The 20367-nt window shown below is 35.4% G+C and overlaps 3 protein-coding genes across 4 annotated transcripts; 1 reads left to right on the top strand and 2 right to left on the bottom strand.

Annotated features, from left to right (window-relative positions):
* Positions 1–1005: 1005 nt before the first annotated feature.
* LOC132067643 (nicotinamide adenine dinucleotide transporter 2, mitochondrial-like) lies at positions 1006–8166 on the top strand. Its single transcript, XM_059460936.1, is given in 10 exon segments — positions 1006–1167; positions 1670–1765; positions 2946–3052; positions 3939–3987; positions 4158–4276; positions 5880–5974; positions 6822–6910; positions 7004–7098; positions 7645–7764; positions 7767–8166. Coding segments are annotated over 10 exon segments (1107 nt in total). The 5' UTR covers positions 1006–1097; the 3' UTR covers positions 8034–8166.
* Positions 8167–9170: 1004 nt separating this feature from the next.
* Positions 9171–12754, bottom strand: LOC132066149 (LEAF RUST 10 DISEASE-RESISTANCE LOCUS RECEPTOR-LIKE PROTEIN KINASE-like 1.1). Its single transcript, XM_059459524.1, has 6 exons — positions 12748–12754; positions 12127–12187; positions 11523–11731; positions 11398–11430; positions 10662–10913; positions 9171–10273 (listed from the first exon to the last, which is right to left on the bottom strand). The coding sequence occupies exons 1-6, from the start codon at positions 12752–12754 to the stop codon at positions 9303–9305; spliced, it is 1533 nt and encodes a 510-aa protein (XP_059315507.1). The 3' UTR covers positions 9171–9302.
* Positions 12755–14957: 2203 nt separating this feature from the next.
* LOC132067640 (LEAF RUST 10 DISEASE-RESISTANCE LOCUS RECEPTOR-LIKE PROTEIN KINASE-like 1.1) lies at positions 14958–18005 on the bottom strand. Of its 2 annotated transcripts, none has more exons than XM_059460934.1 (4): positions 17041–18005; positions 16842–16874; positions 16241–16495; positions 14958–16050 (listed from the first exon to the last, which is right to left on the bottom strand). In XM_059460934.1, exons 1-4 carry the CDS (start codon positions 17750–17752, stop codon positions 15083–15085), a joined length of 1968 nt encoding a protein of 655 aa, XP_059316917.1. In that variant the 5' UTR covers positions 17753–18005; the 3' UTR covers positions 14958–15082. The 2 variants fall into 2 exon arrangements, with proteins under 2 accessions (XP_059316917.1, XP_059316916.1); XM_059460933.1 differs by having other exon boundaries at positions 16842–16877; positions 17041–18004.
* Between the last annotated feature and the right edge of the window lie 2362 nt (positions 18006–20367).

The following is a 20367-nucleotide window of genomic DNA, read 5'->3' as shown; positions in this document are numbered from 1 at the left end:
AAATCAACATCTTAGCATCTTATTATTATTTTTTAATCACTTAGTAGTAAATTTCTAATCTAGCCGATATTAACACACTATCAACATTTAGCATCAGGGTGATTATCCAAAAAATATTTTTGACCATGCCAAAATAAAGAGTTGAAATTCAAGCAAAAGAAAACAACATCAGTAAAGTAAATCGTAGTTTAGTTTAATAAAAGAAGTTTAAAAAAATATTATCCATAATTAAAAGTAACCAATTATAAAAAGAAATATGACGCAGAAGCTTATCATTGTTGATGCAATAGTTTATCATATGATGATTCACTAGCTTATCATCTTATTTTTTTTTTTTTTTGTCATTATGTTATCATGTTAGGTGTTCCTAATTTTCCTAGTATTAATACACCCCTAATGTTCTAGCGTGAAAATATTTTTGACCATATCAAAATTCTATTTTTTTTCTTCTCCAAATTAAAAGCCACTAACTACACATAATAGTTTATCGTATGGCATCGTCATACGATGATTCACTAGCTTGTTATCTTATGTTTCTTCGTCATTCGATTATCGTATTACAGTATTAACACACCCCTAACGTTCCGACATTAGAATAATTACCAAGAAAATATTTTTGACTATTACCAATAAGGAATCATCAAAGAGAGTCAGTACTGAGTTATCTAGTCAAGTCACATCTCCTAACTCGTCCAACACGTCCCATTTTTCTGAAAACCCAAAAGGGTATTTATATATCATAAAAACCCACCTGAGTTTTTATCTTTTAGCTAAATCTTCAAGGGTTCTTTCATTTTGATTCAATTCTTGAAAAAAAAAAAAGAGTTAATTTTTCAGTTCTTGCAATCTAAATGGCTAACTTTTAGCTAAATCTTTAAGGGTTCTTTCATTTTCATTCAATTCTTGAAAAAAAGAGTTTTTTTTTTTTCCAGTTTTTTTTTTTATTTTTTTTTTTAACCCATCTGGGTTTTTAGCTAAATCTTTAAGGGTTCTTTCATTTTCATTCAATTCTTGAAAAAAAAAGGTAAATTTTTTATTTTGTTGCAAATCTTTTGTTGTTTTTTAAGTTCTTGATTTTCCGGCAAGAATCTCTAAAAATGGCCGTCTCCGGTGACCGGAGGAGTGTTAGAGATATTGTTTGTGATGCCGGTGCTGGTGCCTCTGCAGGTATCTTTTTTTTTTTTTTTTTTTGAAATTAATTTGTTTATTATAAGAGATAAGAAATTTATTTGGTTGTGTTGTTTTTTGAGCTAATTGGGTGTGATATTGAGTTAATTGGGGGTTGTAAAAATGTTTGCTTTTATATGTTTGGGTTGTTTTCCTATGTCCCAATTTATACACTTTTTGTTTTTCGAGATTTGAACTATTGTAAAGTTTGATCAACATTTTAAAATGTAACTTTTTTTATTAGATTTCCATGAGAAAAATTACAACTTTTGTGCTGTATGTATAGTTTTTTATTTTAAATTTTGAGTTGATCTAATTCAATTTAGCTTCAAAGATTAGTCAAATTGAAGCCACATAAATTGGGATGGAAGGAGTAAGAGATTTATTTTGTTATGTTGCTTTTTTGATCTTTGAGTTTTTTGAGTTATGTGAATGTGATTTTGAGTTAATTGGGGGTTGTAAAAATGTTTGCTTTTGTATGTTTGGGTTGTTTTTTTTTTAGGTGCTATTGCTGCTACATTTATGTGTCCATTGGATGTTATTAAGACAAGACTGCAAGTATATGGTCTGCCTCAGGTTTCTCAATCTGGTCGTCAAGGTTTGTGCTCATCGTCGTCTCTTTTATTTAGAAATGATGAGAATTGATACCCTGCGCTGAAGTGCTTCCAAGTGAACAATGCAAAATGATATATTTAGGATTAATGTGATCTTCGAATTGAATTATTTCATAGCTCTAATAATGATTTGTAGTTCCCTACACATCCACGATGTCTTATATATAGCAGGTAAGAAAACTTCGTATTCATAGCTTAACAACCACTTAGACTTATGTATCTCGGAACTCCTGTTTGCCCTTCATCCAAAAAAGATCACTCAGATCAACATATCTGAAAAGTGGATTGCCAATTATCAATGGTTGACTGATCCAATGAACTGCAAAAGACCTGAGCTTTCCTCATTTGCAAAGATATACTGTTTCTGGTCCTGCTCCTCACTCCTAGTTAACTTGGATTTAACACAAATTGTCAAAATTTAGAGGCAACTTTTACCCTGATTTTAACACAGGACGATGGATTCAAAGTTCTTCTAGTCCTAGTCTATTGCAGATAAAAGGTGTTACAATGGAAATATATGTCTGCAGTCCACCAATATGCACGGGTAGGATTTCTTTTGAAGTTCAAAATAGCCAAAAACATTAAATTTTTTTTAATGTGGATTTAGGAACTTTCTTTTCTCTTGGATGCTTAATGATTTCACTTCTTCACAATACTGCACCTTAGTGCACGAAGAGCTATTTTGTCGTGTTTTTTCTCTGTCTTCCTGTTCCTTCAGCTTTTCAGCTCAGATAGGCTAACCCATTGGTCCGCTGTCTCGTCCCATTTCCAATTTTCTCCTACATAGGATGTTCAGTGTGTTGCTTTCGGTCTTTTTCCTTGGCTTTCTTCTTTCCACATTTGATGGAGTCATTTCCCAAATGAACTTTCACATATAGGCTCATTGTATCTCTATGGGAAATTGGGTTTGACAGTGAATATAATTTGGTGAGTTTTAGAGGAGAAGTGCTGTCAACTTTTTCATGAAGGTTTCTACGGCTAGGTTATGTGCAAGAATTCTGTTGTCTTCTTAATTTAGACAAGTGTTAATTTGAAGAGCTGATAATTGGTCTTTCATCTTTTCCTTTGGGGTAAATAAATTGTTGTTTGGTCTCCTTTAAGAAAAATCCAAATCCATATTGCAGGCACACTTATTTTTCCTTAAAATCTTTTGGCAACAAACAGGTAGTGTCATTGTCACAAGCTTACAGCATATATTAAGAACTGAAGGTTTCAGGGGACTTTATCGAGGCCTTTCACCAACATTAACAGCTCTTCTTCCAAACTGGGCGGTAAGCATTGTCTTGTTCATTTTCTTTTTCTGTGGTTGCAATTAGTTGAAGTTCATGAAATGAAATGAATCATCAATTTTTAGGCCTTCCTCCAATTTATCGAGCCCTTTCACCAACATTGACAGCTGTTCTTCCAAATTGAATGAAATATTCAAACTTTCTCTTTGGTCTCTTATGGAACAGAATTCCTTTGTTATTATGATATTGCAATGATTAGGCCTCCCTTCCGCACCACCACATACCTGCCGTTATTGCTGATGAAGAATCAAAATGAATAAGGCTTTTTCTGGAGGGGGCAGGACTTAAGGGTGTCAAATGGGTGGGTTGGGCTGGATTTGGGCGGGTTAAAATGGGCTGAAATGAGTTGGGTTAACTTGTGCTAAAAAGCGGGTCACCCGCCCAATTCTTACTAAGTTGTAATTTCTTTGTTTGTTCTTTTATAATTTTTTAAGTACTTAGTAATACTTTTATTTTTATTTTGATTATGGCTACATATAACATATCAAATAAAAACAATGTCTTTTTGAAAATATTTTGATAAGGTTTCTCATGGGTCAATTTAGGCTACATATTAGCCCAATTTTTAGATGAGCTGAAATGGGTTGGTCTAAAATGAGCTGAGCTACCTGTTCAAAAAAAAAAAAAAAAAAAAAAAGGGCTGAGCTAATAATTGGGAGGGTCAGTGACCTGCCCAAACTTGAGCGCGTTAGGGCGGGTCATATTTTTATGGGCTGATTTTGCCACCCTACCTCTGCAATCTTATTGGCTTTGTTTACAACTGACTCGATGTTGGCATATATTTTCTATACATGCTGAATCCACTCACCTTTTTGCTGAAATTTCCACATAAGAAACCAGTTTGAGAGAAAACATTCATCTTCTGCAGGTATACTTTACAGTTTATGGACATCTAAAGGATTTGTTGCATTCGCATGGTAAACTTTTACTCTATTGGTTATTTGTGCTATTAGCTTTCGTCACTTCTTTTTTATATGTTTGTTCGAATGGCATCATATTATTTAATCCTTTAGTATTTGGAAGTTTCTATGATGGCAATAGGAAACTTAGCACTTATCTTTACCAAAAGAATTTTCTTGTGCGGTAGATGCAGTGGATAGCTGTGGGCAGCTTACTATTGGTGCAAACATGATTGCTGCTGCAGGAGCGGGGGCCGCAACATCCATTACGACAAATCCATTGTGGGTTGTTAAGACCCGGCTCCAAGTAGGTTTCATGTTCTCATATAGTTACCGTTGATTTATTCTTGAAACAAGTTCGAATTTCCTTTCTATAGTTTGATGCTCCTTGTTCCAAGTATTGCTTCGGCCAGGATCCATAAGCGAAAAGAATGGAGTCTAGAACACTCTGTGCACACTTATTGTGCCTTAAAGTGTGTAAGTGCACAGAAATATTGTAAACTACCAGTTTGAATATTTGATTAAGTTGGATTCCCTTCAATTTGGGAAATCGGTGTTGTTTGTAAGGAGCCATGATCCATGCCCTTTCATTTTCATATATTTCTTTGTTATAATAATTTTTTTTTAATATGTTCCTTTGTCCTGCTCTAGTTTCTGTAGTCTTCGTCACTGTACTAATATCATCCAAGTATGCTTTCCTTCATCAACTATCATCATAGAGAAGGATGGGAATAGGTGAAATGCAATTTTATTCCTTGTGGGGGCTCAAATGTGGAGTATCAATTTTTTTTGTGTGTTGGTGGTTTCCGGGTCAGCTTATGCGCACCTCGACTATTTCACCGGTTACCTGCTACCTCCCACCTGCACAGGTACCGGGTAACTCTGCTAACCAAGACTTGGGTGGATGAAAAGAAATCACCTAGTGTTTTTTGCCTTCGCTAGGATTGGAGTATCAGAGTATTTTCAGTCTTTATCTAAGCCTGTTAATATAATTATTACTATGCTGCCCTATCCATATAAATGGGGGAGAGAATTCTTATAGCGAGTGAAAGAAAAATTCCTCTGGTTTCTCCCTCCTTCCGCATACTAAAAAGAAGTTTCTCATATGGACATGTAGCATGTACACTTTTCTATCATGTGGGTGATACCTGAACAGATAACAAGCTTTAGTGGAAGATACTTTTAGACTTCAAAATTCTCAATAGAGAGCAGATTTCACATAATTTAGAAACCTGATAGATGCCTCAAGCCCCCTCCAACCGATGCATGGTGGTAGAAAGGTTGACGTGAGTAGAGCTGTAGAGCAAATTCTTTTTGTGTATATATATATATATATTTTTTTTTTTTTTTTTTGAATCCGCTTGAAATAGAAAAAAGAATTTTTAGTGTAGAGGCAAAAATGGTTCAAAATACTAGATGTGACATTTTACATTCTTTTGAATCTCTTTTTTAAATTCCTAATTTCGCCACTGCATGAAAATCTAGTTAAAAATAGAACATATGGAAGAAAAAGATCTATATGCTACCAATTAGTTGAGATTAACTTAGCTTCTTTTAGTCTTGAGAGAGATTTATATAACAGTAAAAAATGTTGACAATTTCTACTGCTAGAGATACTATTTTTTTTTTAATATATAAAATTACGTACTTAAATGGAGCCACATGAAGCATAATTGTAATAGCAGCTACTTTAAGGATCTGCACAAGGTGCCGATACAGTTGTCATCCTAGTTCAATACAAATGTGCTAAGAGTTCCTATAACATAGGCTAAAGCACAAGTTTCTAATACCATTGAGTTTATTGTTAGGGTTTCCTTTAATTAGTATTGGAATAACAACCTGCATTAAATAACAACTTGCATTTGCTTCTGTATCTTGTTCCTGATATTTTCTTTTTCCTCATTCTTTAGACACAGGGAATGAGGGTGGGTGTAGTTCCATATAAAGGTATATTCTCTGCTTTAATACGAATAGCACATGAAGAAGGGATCCGCGGATGGTACAGGTTAGTTATATAATGAAGAATAGTCATATACAAACTATTTACTTATGTGTTTTCGACTTTTCGTCCTTGGTAGAGAGGCTTCAGTTCCATATCCTCTTTCAGCCAGCTACACTAAGCTGGAAAACATCTCCATAAGATAATAAGCAATTACCTTTATCCAAAAAAAAAAAAAAAAAAAAAAAAAAAACGCAATAATCATTTTCATCACCTTGAGGTTGACAATGACAAAAATGGTCCCTTATATTTGAAGGTAGGTTCAAAATAGTCCCTTAAGTATTCACTTCACAGTTTTGGTTCTTTAAGTTTGTCAAAAGTTCAACACTTTTAGTCTCGTCAAATATTTACCGAACTCTATATGTTAGTTTTAAGGTAACTATGAAATTTTTTTAAGCGAAAACTCACATTTAGAGGTACAGTTCTTGTAGTTTCTGTTTTTTATTTTTATTTTTTATTTCTAGAGTCTGGTGCATGAAGTGTGATTTATGTTTTTTTTTTAAAGATCTTTTTAGTCATTGGGTATGTTGTTGTTTATATCTTTTTCGTGTCTAGTGTAGTTTTTTGTTGCATATTTTAGGATCTGATGGGATCTTCTTGGTGTTTATAATTAAATCTTTTCTTTTCATAGTTCCCGTCAGATATAACAGACAGAGTTCGGTAAATATTTGGCGGAGACTAAAAGTGTTTAACTTTTGGAAACTTAAAGGACCACAACTGTCAAGTGTATACTTAAGGGACTATTTTGAACCTACCTCCAAACATAAGGGACCATTTTCGTCATTTTCTCTAATGTTTCATATATCTGGCTTGTTATTTTGTGTTTGATATTTCTGTTTCCTTGGGGTTGCAGTGGCCTCTTGCCGTCTTTGGCTGGGATAAGTCATGTTGCTATCCAATTTCCAGCATATGAAAAGCTGAAATCATACTTAGCAAAAAGGGGTGAGAAGCTGTTTTCTTTAATCAATTGTGGAAGTTTATCACCCATTTGTCTCTTATCTGATTGATCACGTGATGACTTTGTTGAACCGCCAGCCAATAAGCATACCAATGAATTGAATCCTGGTGAAGTTGCAATTGCCTCTTCGACTGCGAAAGTAGTTGCCTCTATAATGACTTATCCGCATGAGGTAAGAAGAAAATGAACCCAAGATTTTTATTGGTTGGCTTGTGCATGGGCAGCCTATTAAACTTGTCAGTAAATTTCATTTAGACACTTCATTTAGTCACTCGAACTATTGTTTCTTCCAATTAAGCACCTGAACACATGATAAAGTGTTTCTATTAGACACTTTGGTTCAAATTCTGGAAAAACTTGTGTGTATTCTCAAGTGCTCATTACGTGGAGAAGTTAACCACTTAAAATACGTCACCTCATTTAATTATACGCATTAGCTTCAGTAAGCCGTAAAACCTTAGGTCTGTTCCGTGTATAGTTAAAGGAGATATGTGGTTAACTTAACTATCTAATAAACGCATGAGAACATGCGCAAAAGTTTCTCCAAAATTTGAATTGAAAGTGTTATCATGGGTTCAGGTGCTCAATTAGAACAAGCCATAGTTAGAGTGTCTATATCAAATCTTCTGACAAGTTTAAGGGGCCATCGATGTATTCAGCTTTTGGTTTCTTTCATGGCACTCTATGTCCTACCTATTAATCTATCGTTCTTGACCAGGTCGTGCGTTCTAAATTACAAGAACAAGGGCAAGTAAGAAACTCAGAGAAAGCATATAATGGGGTTGTTGATTGTGTAAAAAAGATGTTCAAACAGGAACGTCTGACCGGATTCTACCGGAGGGTTGTGGAACCAATCTTCTACGGACAACTCCCTCTGCTGTTATTACATTTACAAGTTATGAAATGATCCACAGAATATTTGAGCGAGTTATACTTCCAGAGGAGCATTCAAAACCAAATCCTAGATGTGAATCCCATAAGGTAGCCGGAGAACATGGAGAACATGGAGACAATGACGAAAATTTACAACAATCAGAAAGCACATCGAATAAGAGAACTCCTTTAATTCCATTGAGTAATTCTGATAATCTAACTGCTAGACATTGATTAGAGATGTGCTTTTTTTTTTTTTCCGGTCGCGGAGGCAATTTGCAACAAGTGTTTGCTGTTGCACAAATTTTCCTTTTGTAACTTACTATTTTGGATCTAATAAAGAAGGGCACGAATAGTTTTCCGATAAGTCTGGATTCTTCAACATCTTTGATTATTTGTTCTACTGCATCTTTCTCTTTGTAGAAAAATAGTGGTGACTGGTGAAGGCTACAAAATTGTGGTCCTTTTTTTTTTTGGCCTTCTAAAGTCATTGGCTAAATCTTGATTATTGACCCATTCTTGGATGCAATTTCTAGTAAAGGAGTTTGTCTGCAGACAATTTATTGCCGGTCAATTCTTGGTGGAGAAAGAATCAGTCAATAGTTTGAAATCCCATCTCATTAACTTTCTTGACAGCCATTTTTTTCCAAATCATTAATGAGAAAACGAACACGAAAAGTCCCGACAAACGGGCATTACCTGTTATTTCCTACCAATACATGTATTAGGTAACTCTATTCACTAGGTATAGTAGTATGTAACTATGTTAACCAAACCTTATCAAAAAGAAATCACTTGGTGAGTTTTCGTGTCCGCTAGAATTTAGCCGCTGGTCTTCCATGGTTTTTGCCACTCCATTGACCGCTAGGCTACATGCTATCATGCTACTTGTACCATATGGATTCTTGTAATAAATTCATTAGGAATGGAGTCAATGCAGTTGCGGAAGTGGCAGAGATTTAGAAAGTTGGAGTTGAAATCAAAGAGATAAAATGAGCAAAATTGCCTGTATGTCTTTCCCCAAAAGCAGCAAAGACATTTTCAAAGAAAACTTGATATAATTACAAAGCAAAACTTTTGCTTTTGTAGACAAACTCAAAGCAAGGACAACCAAAGAGAAAATTTTCCAAAATCTTCAAAGGGAAAAGTGTTACCTTTATTTGCACAAACCAATTCTAAACTTTCAGACTAAAGGCTATTTTGGTCGGACTCTTCAAAAACGCCGAGTGGTGCGTGTCGGATCCTCCAAAAGTAGTGCATATTTGGAGTATTCGAACGGGTACGACAACATTTTAGGAGAGTCCGAGCAATGTAGTCTAAAGGGGAATGTTTTACTTGGTTGATGACTAAGGAGCCATATACATATGTGACTTTAACTAACACTTTAAGAAAGCTTCATTTACTATGTTCATGAACTATGCCTTAAGCATCAACCAATTAAACAGGCTAAAACAAGCTAAGAAAACTCTATAAAAATGATATCATGCTAATCTTGGTATGTATCTAACATGAAGTAGTAGTTGTAGTGGAGCTACTAGCCCATTTATCAATCACAGTATCAGGTGAAGCTGGGATATTTTTCTTCAATAACACAGCATCATCCGTTTCAGAAGGATGACGATGAACTTTTACAGTTCTTGGCTTAGTATTATAGCTATTGGTGTCCTTTTTGTGATAGTTTTTCCATTCACCGTCTTTGATAGTCTTCAACGTCTCGAATACTTCCTGCATTGAAGGCCTCATGTCCTTGACAACTTGCAAGCACTGAAAAGCTAGCTCTGCAACCGATGTTGTCATCCTCCTAACTTCAGCATCTGTCTCGAATCCAAGAGATGGATCGATCACCTCATCAAACGCGCACTTTAGTATCCTGTTCATCGCATAGTTAGCCAAATTTATCTCGTGCATATCTCTATTCATATCTACAGCTGGCTTTGATGATATGAGCTCGATAAGGACAACCCCAAAGCTATAAACATCACTCTTATCAGTAAGCTGGTAACATTCTTGATACTGAGGATCAACATATCCCGGTGTTCCCTGAGGTGCAGTTGAAATATGAGTAACATCATTGGGGAAGAGTTTTGATAGCCCAAAATCTGCTACTTTGACACAAAAATCATTGTCCAGGAGAATGTTATTAGTCTTGACATCTCGGTGTATGATGTCAGAAGCATGAAGGTAAGCCAATGCACTAGCTGTTTCTATGGCGATTTTGAGCCTTATAGGCCATGTTAGTAATTTATCCTTCGCTCTATGGCCATGCAGATGATCAGCAATTGTTCCATTGGGAATGTACTCATAAACAAGGAAGAGTTCAAGGCTACGCCTTGATGTGCATCCATAAAGGGTAACAAGATTCGGATGCCTAAGGCCAGTAAGAATTTCAAGTTCATTTATGACCTGCTGCATTTGCCTGTGATTGTGCTCATAAAGGCTCTTAACTGCAAGTTCTTTTCCATCTTTAAGTTTTCCTGATTTTGAAACATACAGAAATAGCTGTTAGATCAAGATGCATACTAGGTACATTGCCCCTCGAAAAGTAAAACAAACAAAATAGACTTTTGTGGCACTCAAGGGTGTGGCCTAGTGGTCAATGAAGTAGGTTGAGAACCATGAGGTCTCAGGATCAAATCCAACGACAAAAAAACTAGGTGATTTCTTCCTATCTGTCCTTGCCTTGGTGGACAGAGTTATCTGGTGCCTGTTGCTAGTGGGAGGTGGCAGGTATCTCATGGAATTAGTCTAGGTGCGTGTAAGCTTGCCCGAACACCACAGTTATAAAAAATAGAAAAAAAATAAAAAAGAGACTTTTGTGGATTGTCTTTAGATTATCAAATTCCATGAAAAAAGCTTTCTTACCATAGTACACAGTCCCATAGCCTCCATCACCAAGTTGTCCGGAAGAGTTGAATTTATTGGTGGCTTCTTCAAGTTCTGCATAGGAGAATATTGGGATCCCTAGGTATTCACAACGTTCCTCGAGCTCGTGATGAATCATTGAAATACCAGATGTATTTCTTGAAAGAAATGGTGAAGAATAATTTTTCCTCCTCTTGTAAAACCATAGAACACAGGCAATTGTGCAGAGTCCAATAAGGGAACCGATAAATGCTGAAATTGAAGCACAGAAAAAATGATCAACGGACATAAAGCGTAGACTAAAGTTAAATATTTTAGATTCGTTCCATCTTTGTTATTGAGAATGGAAGACGCAACAATGACGCAACAAAAGTCAGACCTAAAGGCTGATAAGACCTAATGTAGTCCATCCCTTCCCAAGAACCCGCGCAAAGTGCAAGCTTAGTGCACCTAGCTACTTCTTTTTTTTTTTTTTTTTTTTCTATCCTTGTCATTGTAGAAATAAAAACAGAAACACTAAATCTTGTGATTAACAGTCTTTTCAAGAAAAGGGGAGTACAGAATAAGGGGGTTGCAAGACAAAAGAGAATCCTCTGTAACTACGGACAAGGATATTTTACTCAATTCCCCTCAAATCTCACTCCTTGTCATCAGATAACAAAGTAGAGCTTGCTCCTGAACCCTCTGCCCTGGGCGGCTACAACAAAATTGCAGACAAAATGGTAAAGGTAAATACCTGCAACAATCACTTTCGTCACTTTTATCTGTCCTGCAACCACAGTAAACAATGAAAATGTAAGTTGAACCAAAGGAAAAGAGAACCAAAATCTTTAATGTGAACCATGAAAAAAGTTCTTTTACCTTTGTTGGTATTATAACAAAAAAAGTTGTTAGTACTATTATCAGTTTGACACCTGCCTCCTGTATAATAACATTGATTACATGCATCAGACACGGTCCATCCTAGTATAACTTCATCAGTTAACAGATGAAATAAGCCACTATCATTTGATTTTGCTTCTGAATTTGATTTCACTGGTAAATGAATAAATGAACAGCCACTAGGAAGACTGGATTAATTGCTGGAGAATAGTTGACTGAGGTATTATATAGTATAATATGGAATTATTGCAGCCACTGTAGTTTTGATAACTTGGGAAAGAGAAAAATTCATGTGTACTCTTCTGGCTACTGTTGCATTTGAACAAAGTGAGAAGAGGGTCAAATCTATATGTGATTGAAGAAGAAATAGGGATAGAGATATTTTTATCAAAAATCTGGCAACTGGTATTCTTCAAAAGTTCTCCAAGAGTAGAGTCCTTAAGTCTGATAAAAACGTCATGTTTTTCAAAAGCTTGATACTTCACCCCTTCTAGTTCAATTGTGGCATTTGGACTACCTTCACAATCCACTTTGCACAATCCACAATTTGTTTGAGTGGAATTGTAGAAAGGAAAGCTCAAACTTTAAGTTTCCACACTGAAACTCCTTAGTGCAGATTGAGTAGGATGTGTTCTGTCCTTGAGCTGAATCAAAGAACCAAAAATGAAAAAATGAAGACAAAAAACCAAGAAAACAAATCCATGATGAAGCCTTTTGGATAAAATAATAAAAAACCATCCAGCATTAACAAGAATAACCAAGAATGTTAAAGAAAACTGAACTTTGCAGAGTTTCTTTTTATTGTTTGTTTGGCCTTGCTTGGCCATAGAACTGCATTAATGTTTTGTCTTTTGGACACGTTAAGTTGACTTAAACATGTGGAAGCAAGGCTTTGAAGATAACAGTTTGATGGAAGATTGGCCAAATGGGTGTGGGACCTTTGTGACTTTTACAACATGGGGAATTTTCTATTCACCTCCCTTTCATTTATTAATGGTTCAAAGACATTCTTCTTCCGGCGTCTGAAACTCACCGACCTGACTAATTCAGATTCATGCTATGTAAGCCCGCTAAGGAAGGTAAACCGTTCCTTATCAAGAAGTTCTCTTTTCTCAAGACTCGAGCTTTAGACATCCGGTTAAGGATAGATGGTTCTCAACTATCCTACCACACTCTTTTACAAAATGGGGAATTTTCTATTCACCTTCCATTTATTAATGGTTCAAAGAGGAACCCGAAGTCAAAAACTCACTGACCCGACTAATTCAGATTCACGTCACATAAGCCCGCTAAGGAAGATAAACCGTACCTTATCAAGAGGTTCTCTTTTCTCGAGAGTCTAAACTCGAGACATCTTATTAAGGATATACGGTTCTCATCTATCGTAGTTTAAAACTATGACTATTCTTATAAAGGAACTATGACTATTCTTATAAAGGGGACATGTCAAATCATTCCTTCCACATATAAGATGACCCCAGAAAGTAGTTAGGAAAAATGAGTACCTTCTTTTAAAAGTTGAAAAGGACACTGCATAATAAGTCTTTTTCACTTTTGGCTTGTCTTGGTACATTTTTTATAGGGAAAATGGGCCATATATGCCATATCAAAATTTAAGAAAATCCAATCTGCTCAGGATCCCCTAGTTTTTAAAATATGACTATTTCTTATAAAGGGGACGTGTCAAATCATTCCTTCCACATATAATATAACCCCAGAAATATTTTAAAAAATGAAAATTACATAAAAAATAAACTTATAAATGAACAAATAATATATATATTATATATGTTCACAAAATACTAATTAAAGCAATCGATTATACACCACTTACAATTCGTAATTATATATAACATAATTTTACAAGTAAAAGGACAATGAAAACTCAAACAATGAAAAAAATCACATCATAATAAGTCTTTTTCACTTTTGGCTTGTCTTGGTACATTTTTTATAGGGAAAATGGGCCAACAATTATATTCTTTATTTTATATTTCCCCATTCTTTTTGGATGAAGCATGCCATACTGGACAAAATTTAAGAAAATCCAAACAATCTACCCAGGATCCCCTAATATGACCACATATTGTAGCTTTTTCAGAAAATTGTTTTCTAACCAAAATTTTCTATTTACTGTATTTCCTTTTTGAATTATTTTACTTCTTTCGACATCATTCTAAATTTTAACTTTGAGGCACTCCAAATTCATCAGATGCAAAAAAATTTCTCATTATATATAAAATTCAACCTAATGTGGTTTACTGCTATTTTGATTATATTAGACTTGCATTTTTAGTTTAAAATTTCTTTCAGTTTTAAAAAACCAAACTCAATAAATCTAGTCAAATTACTCCTAAACTGTAGAAATTGAGTCATTTAATGAGATGGACTTCTTAAGACCAATTTAGACCATTCTAAATCTAGATTAGTGGAATTCTTGAACACCATAATATAGTTTCTCTATCTAATTTTCTCTCTTATTATTGCAGCTGGTCTTTGGTCAATGCAATTTTTCTAGTGAAGCCTATGAGGGAGAAAATGCAGCCTCCTCACTTTGCACTTTGCAAAGCTGGGGGTTTGGGGGGGGGGGGGGGGGGGGGTGCAAAGGGTTCATCCGAATCCCCCTTGGCTTTGAAAATTACACCATGTCTACGAGGTCAATTTCTTTTTTTATGGATGTTATAATAGATGTTAAAGCCCCGTGATTTTTTCATATGTTTACTTTTTTATATTTTGAAAATCCTGGCTCCGCCAACTAATATGTTTAGTGCAAATTTACCCTCTAGGAACTTCATCCAATCGCTCATCTTTTCTATTGCATTGATCAAATAATCCTCACCAAGTATACTCTAGAATTGCATTGGGTGTTTCTCATTTTCAAGAACTGCATCAGACCTATCTATTCATGCCATTCATAAAGAAATGGACTCTATGGTGCTTTTTGAATGAGCTGTTCAGAATAGGAAATATTTTGACAGGCAATATGTGGAATGCTGTCACTAAACAGACCACACAAATAGAGGTGATATGTGCGTAGTCATTCGAGGCAGGGGCGGAGCTACAGTTCGACTTACGGGTTCGGCAGAACCAAATAGCTTTGGCTCAAATACTGTATCTGTGTTAAAAATCTACTTAATATGTGTAAATAATTTATCCAGAACTGAGTTAGTTGATTAGAATTCATAACCCATAAACTCAAAATCCTGACTCCACCTCTGAATTTCTAGGTCCCATCTAAAATGGATGAGACACTAGATAGATGAAGGCTAGAAATTACTAAACCAACTGTTCCTCTAGAATGGTTGGTTATACCATTTAAGGACGGATAGACCGTTCACCCAGTGCCGCTACCAACTTATAGTAAGGCTGGGCTTAATACGAGCAAGAGACTCAGAGGCAACAACCAGAACGAACGAGCATGAAACAGGTACCCAATAATATTCAGTTAATGTTATGGCTTTGCTCAATTTTCTGTGTATTTCTGCTTATCAACGTGAACTCGGAAAAAAAAAAAAAAAGAGAAAAAAAGCATATGAATCTCACGTACTAGTGGTACTTATACTAGAGCCACTAATCCACGCTTGAGTTACAGAATTTGGTGATGTTGGAAACTTGTTGAGTTTCTTCAATAATACATCTACTTCTGATTCAGGTGAAAGAGGGACTTGAACACTCTCTTTAGTGTTTCCATTACCCTCCCTTTTCTTATCATCTTTAAACTCACCATTTTGAATCTCTTCCAATGTTTCTAGTACTTCAACCATAGTAGGCCTCATGTCCTTGTCAAATTGCAAGCATCGAAACGATAGCTCGGCTACTGAAGTAGTCATCCTCCTAACTTCTGCATCTGACTGAAAACCAAGAGTTGCGTCTATCAACTCGTTGAATGCACACCTTAAAATCCTGTTAATTGCATAGTTAGACAAATTAATCTCTTCATTATGTCTACTGAAATCCACTGCAGGCATGGATGATATCAGCTCAACGAGGACTACCCCAAAGCTATAAACATCACTTTTATCGGTTAGCTGGTAACATTCGTGGTACTTTGGATCGATGTATCCAGGGGTACCCTGAGGTGCAGTCGATATGTGTGAAATATCAGTTGGATGAGGTCTTGAAAGTCCAAAATCTCCTACTTTGACACAGAAGTTTTGGTCAAGTAGTATGTTGTTACTCTTCACATCGCGATGGATTATATCAGAAGCATGCAGATAAGCCAGAGCACTAGCAGCTTCAATAGCAATTTTCATGCGGATTGGCCATGTGAGCCAGCAATCATTCGCCTTATGACCGTGCAAGTGATCAGCAATCGTTCCATTAGGGACATATTCGTAAACAAGTAGGAGTTGATCGCTGAGTTTAGACGTGCAACCATAAAGAGTGACAAGATTTTTGTGCCTGAGCCTTGTTAGGATTTCAATCTCAGTTACAAACTGCTCCTTTCTCCTAGCATTGTGGTCGTAGAGGCGTTTTACTGCAACTTCTCTCCCATCCTGAAGTTTCCCTAGTTTTGTGGCATACAAGAATTAGAATCAACAAAAAAAAGAAGAAAAGTGATGGCTAGGCACCTGCTTTATAGAATTTGGTGAGGATATAATTAAATTGAAGTGTGCTCTCTCTAAAAGCTTAAGCTTTTAGATGAGATTGTCACACACTTCAACAAAATTGATGATTGCTTCTATAAAGTGTCTTACCATAATACACTGTTCCATATCCTCCATCCCCGAGCTCTCGGGAGGAATCAAAATTCATAGTAGCTTGTTGAAGTTCAGCATAAGAGAAGATGGGAACCCCAAAGAACCCGTTGTCTAACTCGTAGCTTTGTGTTGAGGGCTCCGAAGGGGTGCTTCTTGGAAGAATGTTTGAAAAACTTCTATTATCCTTCTTGCAACAGCATATTATAAAGATCACTATGCTGATTGCTATGATAAAAAATAAACCACCAAGCACTGCAGAGCAGAATGAGATATTAAACAGGTTACATTTTACAGTTGTGGCATTAAACATCATCAACATACCCAGTGAAATCCCACAAAGTGGGGTCGGCATTGAAATGGATGTATAATACCCTTTAACATATCAAAGTATTCTAAGTTTGAGGAACAATAGGAGATCTCTGTGCAAGTCTAGTTACACAGCTATGTTGCTCGTACTCTCCAAAAATGCTCCCAAACCCGTGTCGGATCCTTCAAAAAATCACTAGTTTTCGAGGATCAGACACGCACTCATCGTCATTTTTGAATACTCCGGGCAACATAGGGTTACACATAAAAGTTATTGATTATAGACAAGTACCTGTGCCTAGAATCAGTCCTAAATTTCTTTTTGCTGCTGCAAGAACACACAAATGATAGTTTAATTAGTCATAATAAGACTGATACGAAAGTACATTCATCCACATTACCATAAGGTACCAAATAACAGACATTCAAATCATTCCAAGATTGAAATAAGATCTAAACAGATAACAAACAAGTATCTTATATGCCAATACCTTTGGAGCAAAAGAAGTCATTTTTACTGTCACTTTGGCATTGCCCTTCTCTATAGATACACTTGGAACAATCTTTAGACACTTCCCAATCTAATGTGAAATTAGAAGTTAACAGGTCGAACAAATCATTAGGAATCGGTTCTGACGATGAAAGATACTTCAAAGGCAATCGAATAATCAAGCAATTTGCAGGAAGATCAGCTGGAATATTATGTCTTCCATCTGTTCCTGGTTTATGATAGTATATGCTAAAGCCATCACAATTTGAGTAGTTCTCATAACGTCGAAAATAATCACTTATCTCCTCACTAACATTCATGCACTTAAACAAAGTGATATTGTTGTAAACTCCAAATGAAACAGAAGGAGTATTGGGAAAAGATAAGTTCCTTTCAAAGGATTTGCAACTTCTGTTAGCCAAATAACCTTCAAGAATCGAGTCCGAAAGATCGATACCATTAACCCATAGCCACTTTTTGTAAGCATTATAAGACACTCCCTCAAGCTCAACTTTTGGATGTTGAAGAGTGTTGTTACAATCAATCTTGGATAATCCACAATGAGGTTTCTTGAATTCTGAAAAAGGATAACTCATGTTACCAAGTCTTCCACAATTGAACTCTTTTGGACAAGATTTACTGTCAGCTTTAACTAAGTTGAAGATAAGCATATGAAACATAAAGAACATAACAGAAAAACAGGCTGCAGCCATTATTCTAACTCTAAAAACTTCAACAAGTATACATACATAAGTAGAAAAGTTATTATAGACAAAATATGAGTATTGCCCAAAATGTTCTCTTGCTCACTCAGAATCTCTCTTATACTCGAGTTTGGACTTTCTTTGAGAAATGACAAAAATGGTCCCTTAAGTTTGAAGGTAGGTTCAAAAGTAGTCCCTTAAAGATATCTTCTGAGCAGTTTTTGTCCTTTAAGTTTACCACTTTTCGAATATTTAACAAATTCTGCCTATTAGATGTAACATCAGGAAAATTCTGTCAAATCCCAAAAATTGTAAGACTATAAACTGCATCAAGCACCAAAAATTGCATTTAAATAACTACTCCAGACACCAAAGATACAAGAAAAAAACTACAAAATGGCACTCCCAATGTGAGTTCCCATTAAGTCTTTGTTTTTTCCCACAATTCTTGTAAAACCTAACAGGCAGAGTTTGTTAAACATTTGAAGGAGACCAAAAGTGCTCGCTTTTGGTAAACTTAAAGGACTAGAACTGCTTGGAAGAAATTCAAGGGACTACTATGAACCTGCCCCCAAATGTAAGGGACCATTTTTGTCTTTTTCTTGACTTTCTTATCTTGTACCAATAATTCCAGAATCAAGCATTAAAGATTATAAAACAATATAACAACTAAAATAAAAGACAAACAAGTGGGGACCTTTAATGCTGCAAGTGCAAATATAAAAATGAAGAGTATTTTGCTTACCACCTTCATTGACTGTAGATTAGCCGAATTAAAAGACTCCAATAATGATTTGACTTTTAAAAATTAATCATATATTTAATCAATCTAGAGAGTATTTTGAATGAGTCTATGTCTATCTATGCCTGGGTTTCTACTCCAATGTATTTTTCTGACAACAAGTGGTGACAGCTAATTTTATTTTAATGCATTTTCTTTGAGAATATTAAATTGCACTGTACTTTGACAGCAAACTTCTTTGAATGTCATCTCCTTAGACTAAACCATTAATTAAAGAGGCAAAGATTTTTTTTTTTTTTTTTTTAAATCTGTTCAATAAAAATTTGAATATAGAGATGGAATATTCTTTTTGTTTCTGTCTTCTTTTTGGTAGGTCAACGATTGGCTAGAGCCAGAATACGGAATAAGTTACCAGTCATTAGGAGCATAGGCGGAGTCAGAATTTAACATTTATGGGTTTGGAATTTTAATTTTTAAAGTTATCGGGTTCTAAATTAATGAGAAAATACACATATACCTCTCCAACGTATACTCGAATTAATTATGACTCACCTAACCTTTGCGAGCGACCTATTATCCCCTGACCTTATTTTTTCTGTATTTTTATACTCTTTTTTGGCTGACGTGGCACAAAAAATATTAGATGCCCAGTTGCACGAGTGTTGCACACTCTCTTTCACATCGGCGCCACATCACTAAACATTGGTGCCACTTTTCTTTTTTTTTTTCATTTGATTTTTCTTTTATTAATTATATTTACACTAATTAACCTCTAATTAACAGTTAAACTCTCTATTAATTTTATATTCTTCATCACTCAACCTTTCTTCTTGTTCTTTATTTCAAAAAATCAATCAATCCATATTTTTCCTCTATTAACACACACACATTCAGCCCATTTTCTTCCTCCATTAGCACACACATTCAAATTTCCATGGGTCGGAAAAGAAGCAATCGACAGAGAGTTCATCCTCAAGAGAAAAAAAACACTGAACACAAGATCCTACTTTTCAACCAATCAATGCAATCCGCTATATATTCTGCTATAATCCCTTTAATTCCAATACAAAGATACGACCTTTACAAGATGAAATCAGTATATTCTGGTTCAAAACTTCAGCAAATTTGAAAACCACATAACCCCTCTAGATTCTTCCGTCAACAGTGCGTGTATATATACCAAGAAAAGATCTAAAGTTAAAGGTGGAAAATCATTTGGTGACAAACCAAGAATTTCCCCAGCAAAGAAAAATTAGCTCAGTAAGAAAATGAGGCAAAACAGAGAGTTTTAGGGATTTTCTTTGCAAGGGTGGTTACCCCTCTCTGTTTACCCAATGATTACTTTTTAACACATAATCAACAACCCTTGGATTCATGCTAATTTCCTAGAAATTACTGGATCATGGAACATAGAAAACATTTGTTCATTCGTATTTGGTACATGGAATGTATGTGTGTTAATGGAGGAAAAAATGGGTTTGTTGATTTCTTGAAATGAAGAGGAAGAAGAAGAAGAAGAAGAAGAAGAAGAAGAAGAAAAGTTTAGTGATGAAAAAGATAAAATTAATGGAGGGTTTAATGGTTAATTGGTTGATTTCTTGAAATGAAGAAGAAGAAGAAGGGTTTAGTGATGAAGAAAATAAACTTAATGGGGGGTTTAATGAAGAAGAAGAGGAGGAAGAGTTTAGTGATGTGACACTGACGTGGCGGAGAGTGTGTAATACTCTCCACTGTGCAACTGAACATTAATTTTTTTTTGTATCACGTCAGTCGAAAAAGGGTAGAAAAATACAGAAAAAATAAGGCCGGAGGTAAATAGATCGCCTGCAAAGGTTGGGTGCGTTATAATTAATTCGAGTATACGTTGGGGGGGGGGGGGAGG

The sequence above is a fragment of the Lycium ferocissimum genome, chromosome 8, assembly GCF_029784015.1.
Source record: "Lycium ferocissimum isolate CSIRO_LF1 chromosome 8, AGI_CSIRO_Lferr_CH_V1, whole genome shotgun sequence".
Taxonomy (NCBI): Eukaryota; Viridiplantae; Streptophyta; class Magnoliopsida; order Solanales; family Solanaceae; genus Lycium; species Lycium ferocissimum.
The sequence above is the reverse complement of the archived record's forward strand: the minus strand, read 5'-3'. Positions and strand labels throughout refer to the sequence as shown.

Coding starts and splice junctions, on each gene's coding strand:
- LOC132067640 (XM_059460933.1), bottom strand. CDS start 17,752: ATGGCTGCAGCCTGTTTTTCTGTTATGTTCTTTATGTTTCATATGCTT. Junction 16,878..17,040: donor TGACTTCTTTTGCTCCAAAG/GTATTGGCATAT, acceptor GTGTTCTTGCAG/CAGCAAAAAGAAATTTAGGA. Junction 16,051..16,240: donor ATATGGAACAGTGTATTATG/GTAAGACACTTT, acceptor CCACAAAACTAG/GGAAACTTCAGGATGGGAGA.
- LOC132066149 (XM_059459524.1), bottom strand. Junction 11,732..12,126: donor TTTCAGTGTGGAAACTTAAA/GTTTGAGCTTTC, acceptor CAATTAATCCAG/TCTTCCTAGTGGCTGTTCAT. Junction 10,274..10,661: donor CTATGGGACTGTGTACTATG/GTAAGAAAGCTT, acceptor TTTCAAAATCAG/GAAAACTTAAAGATGGAAAA.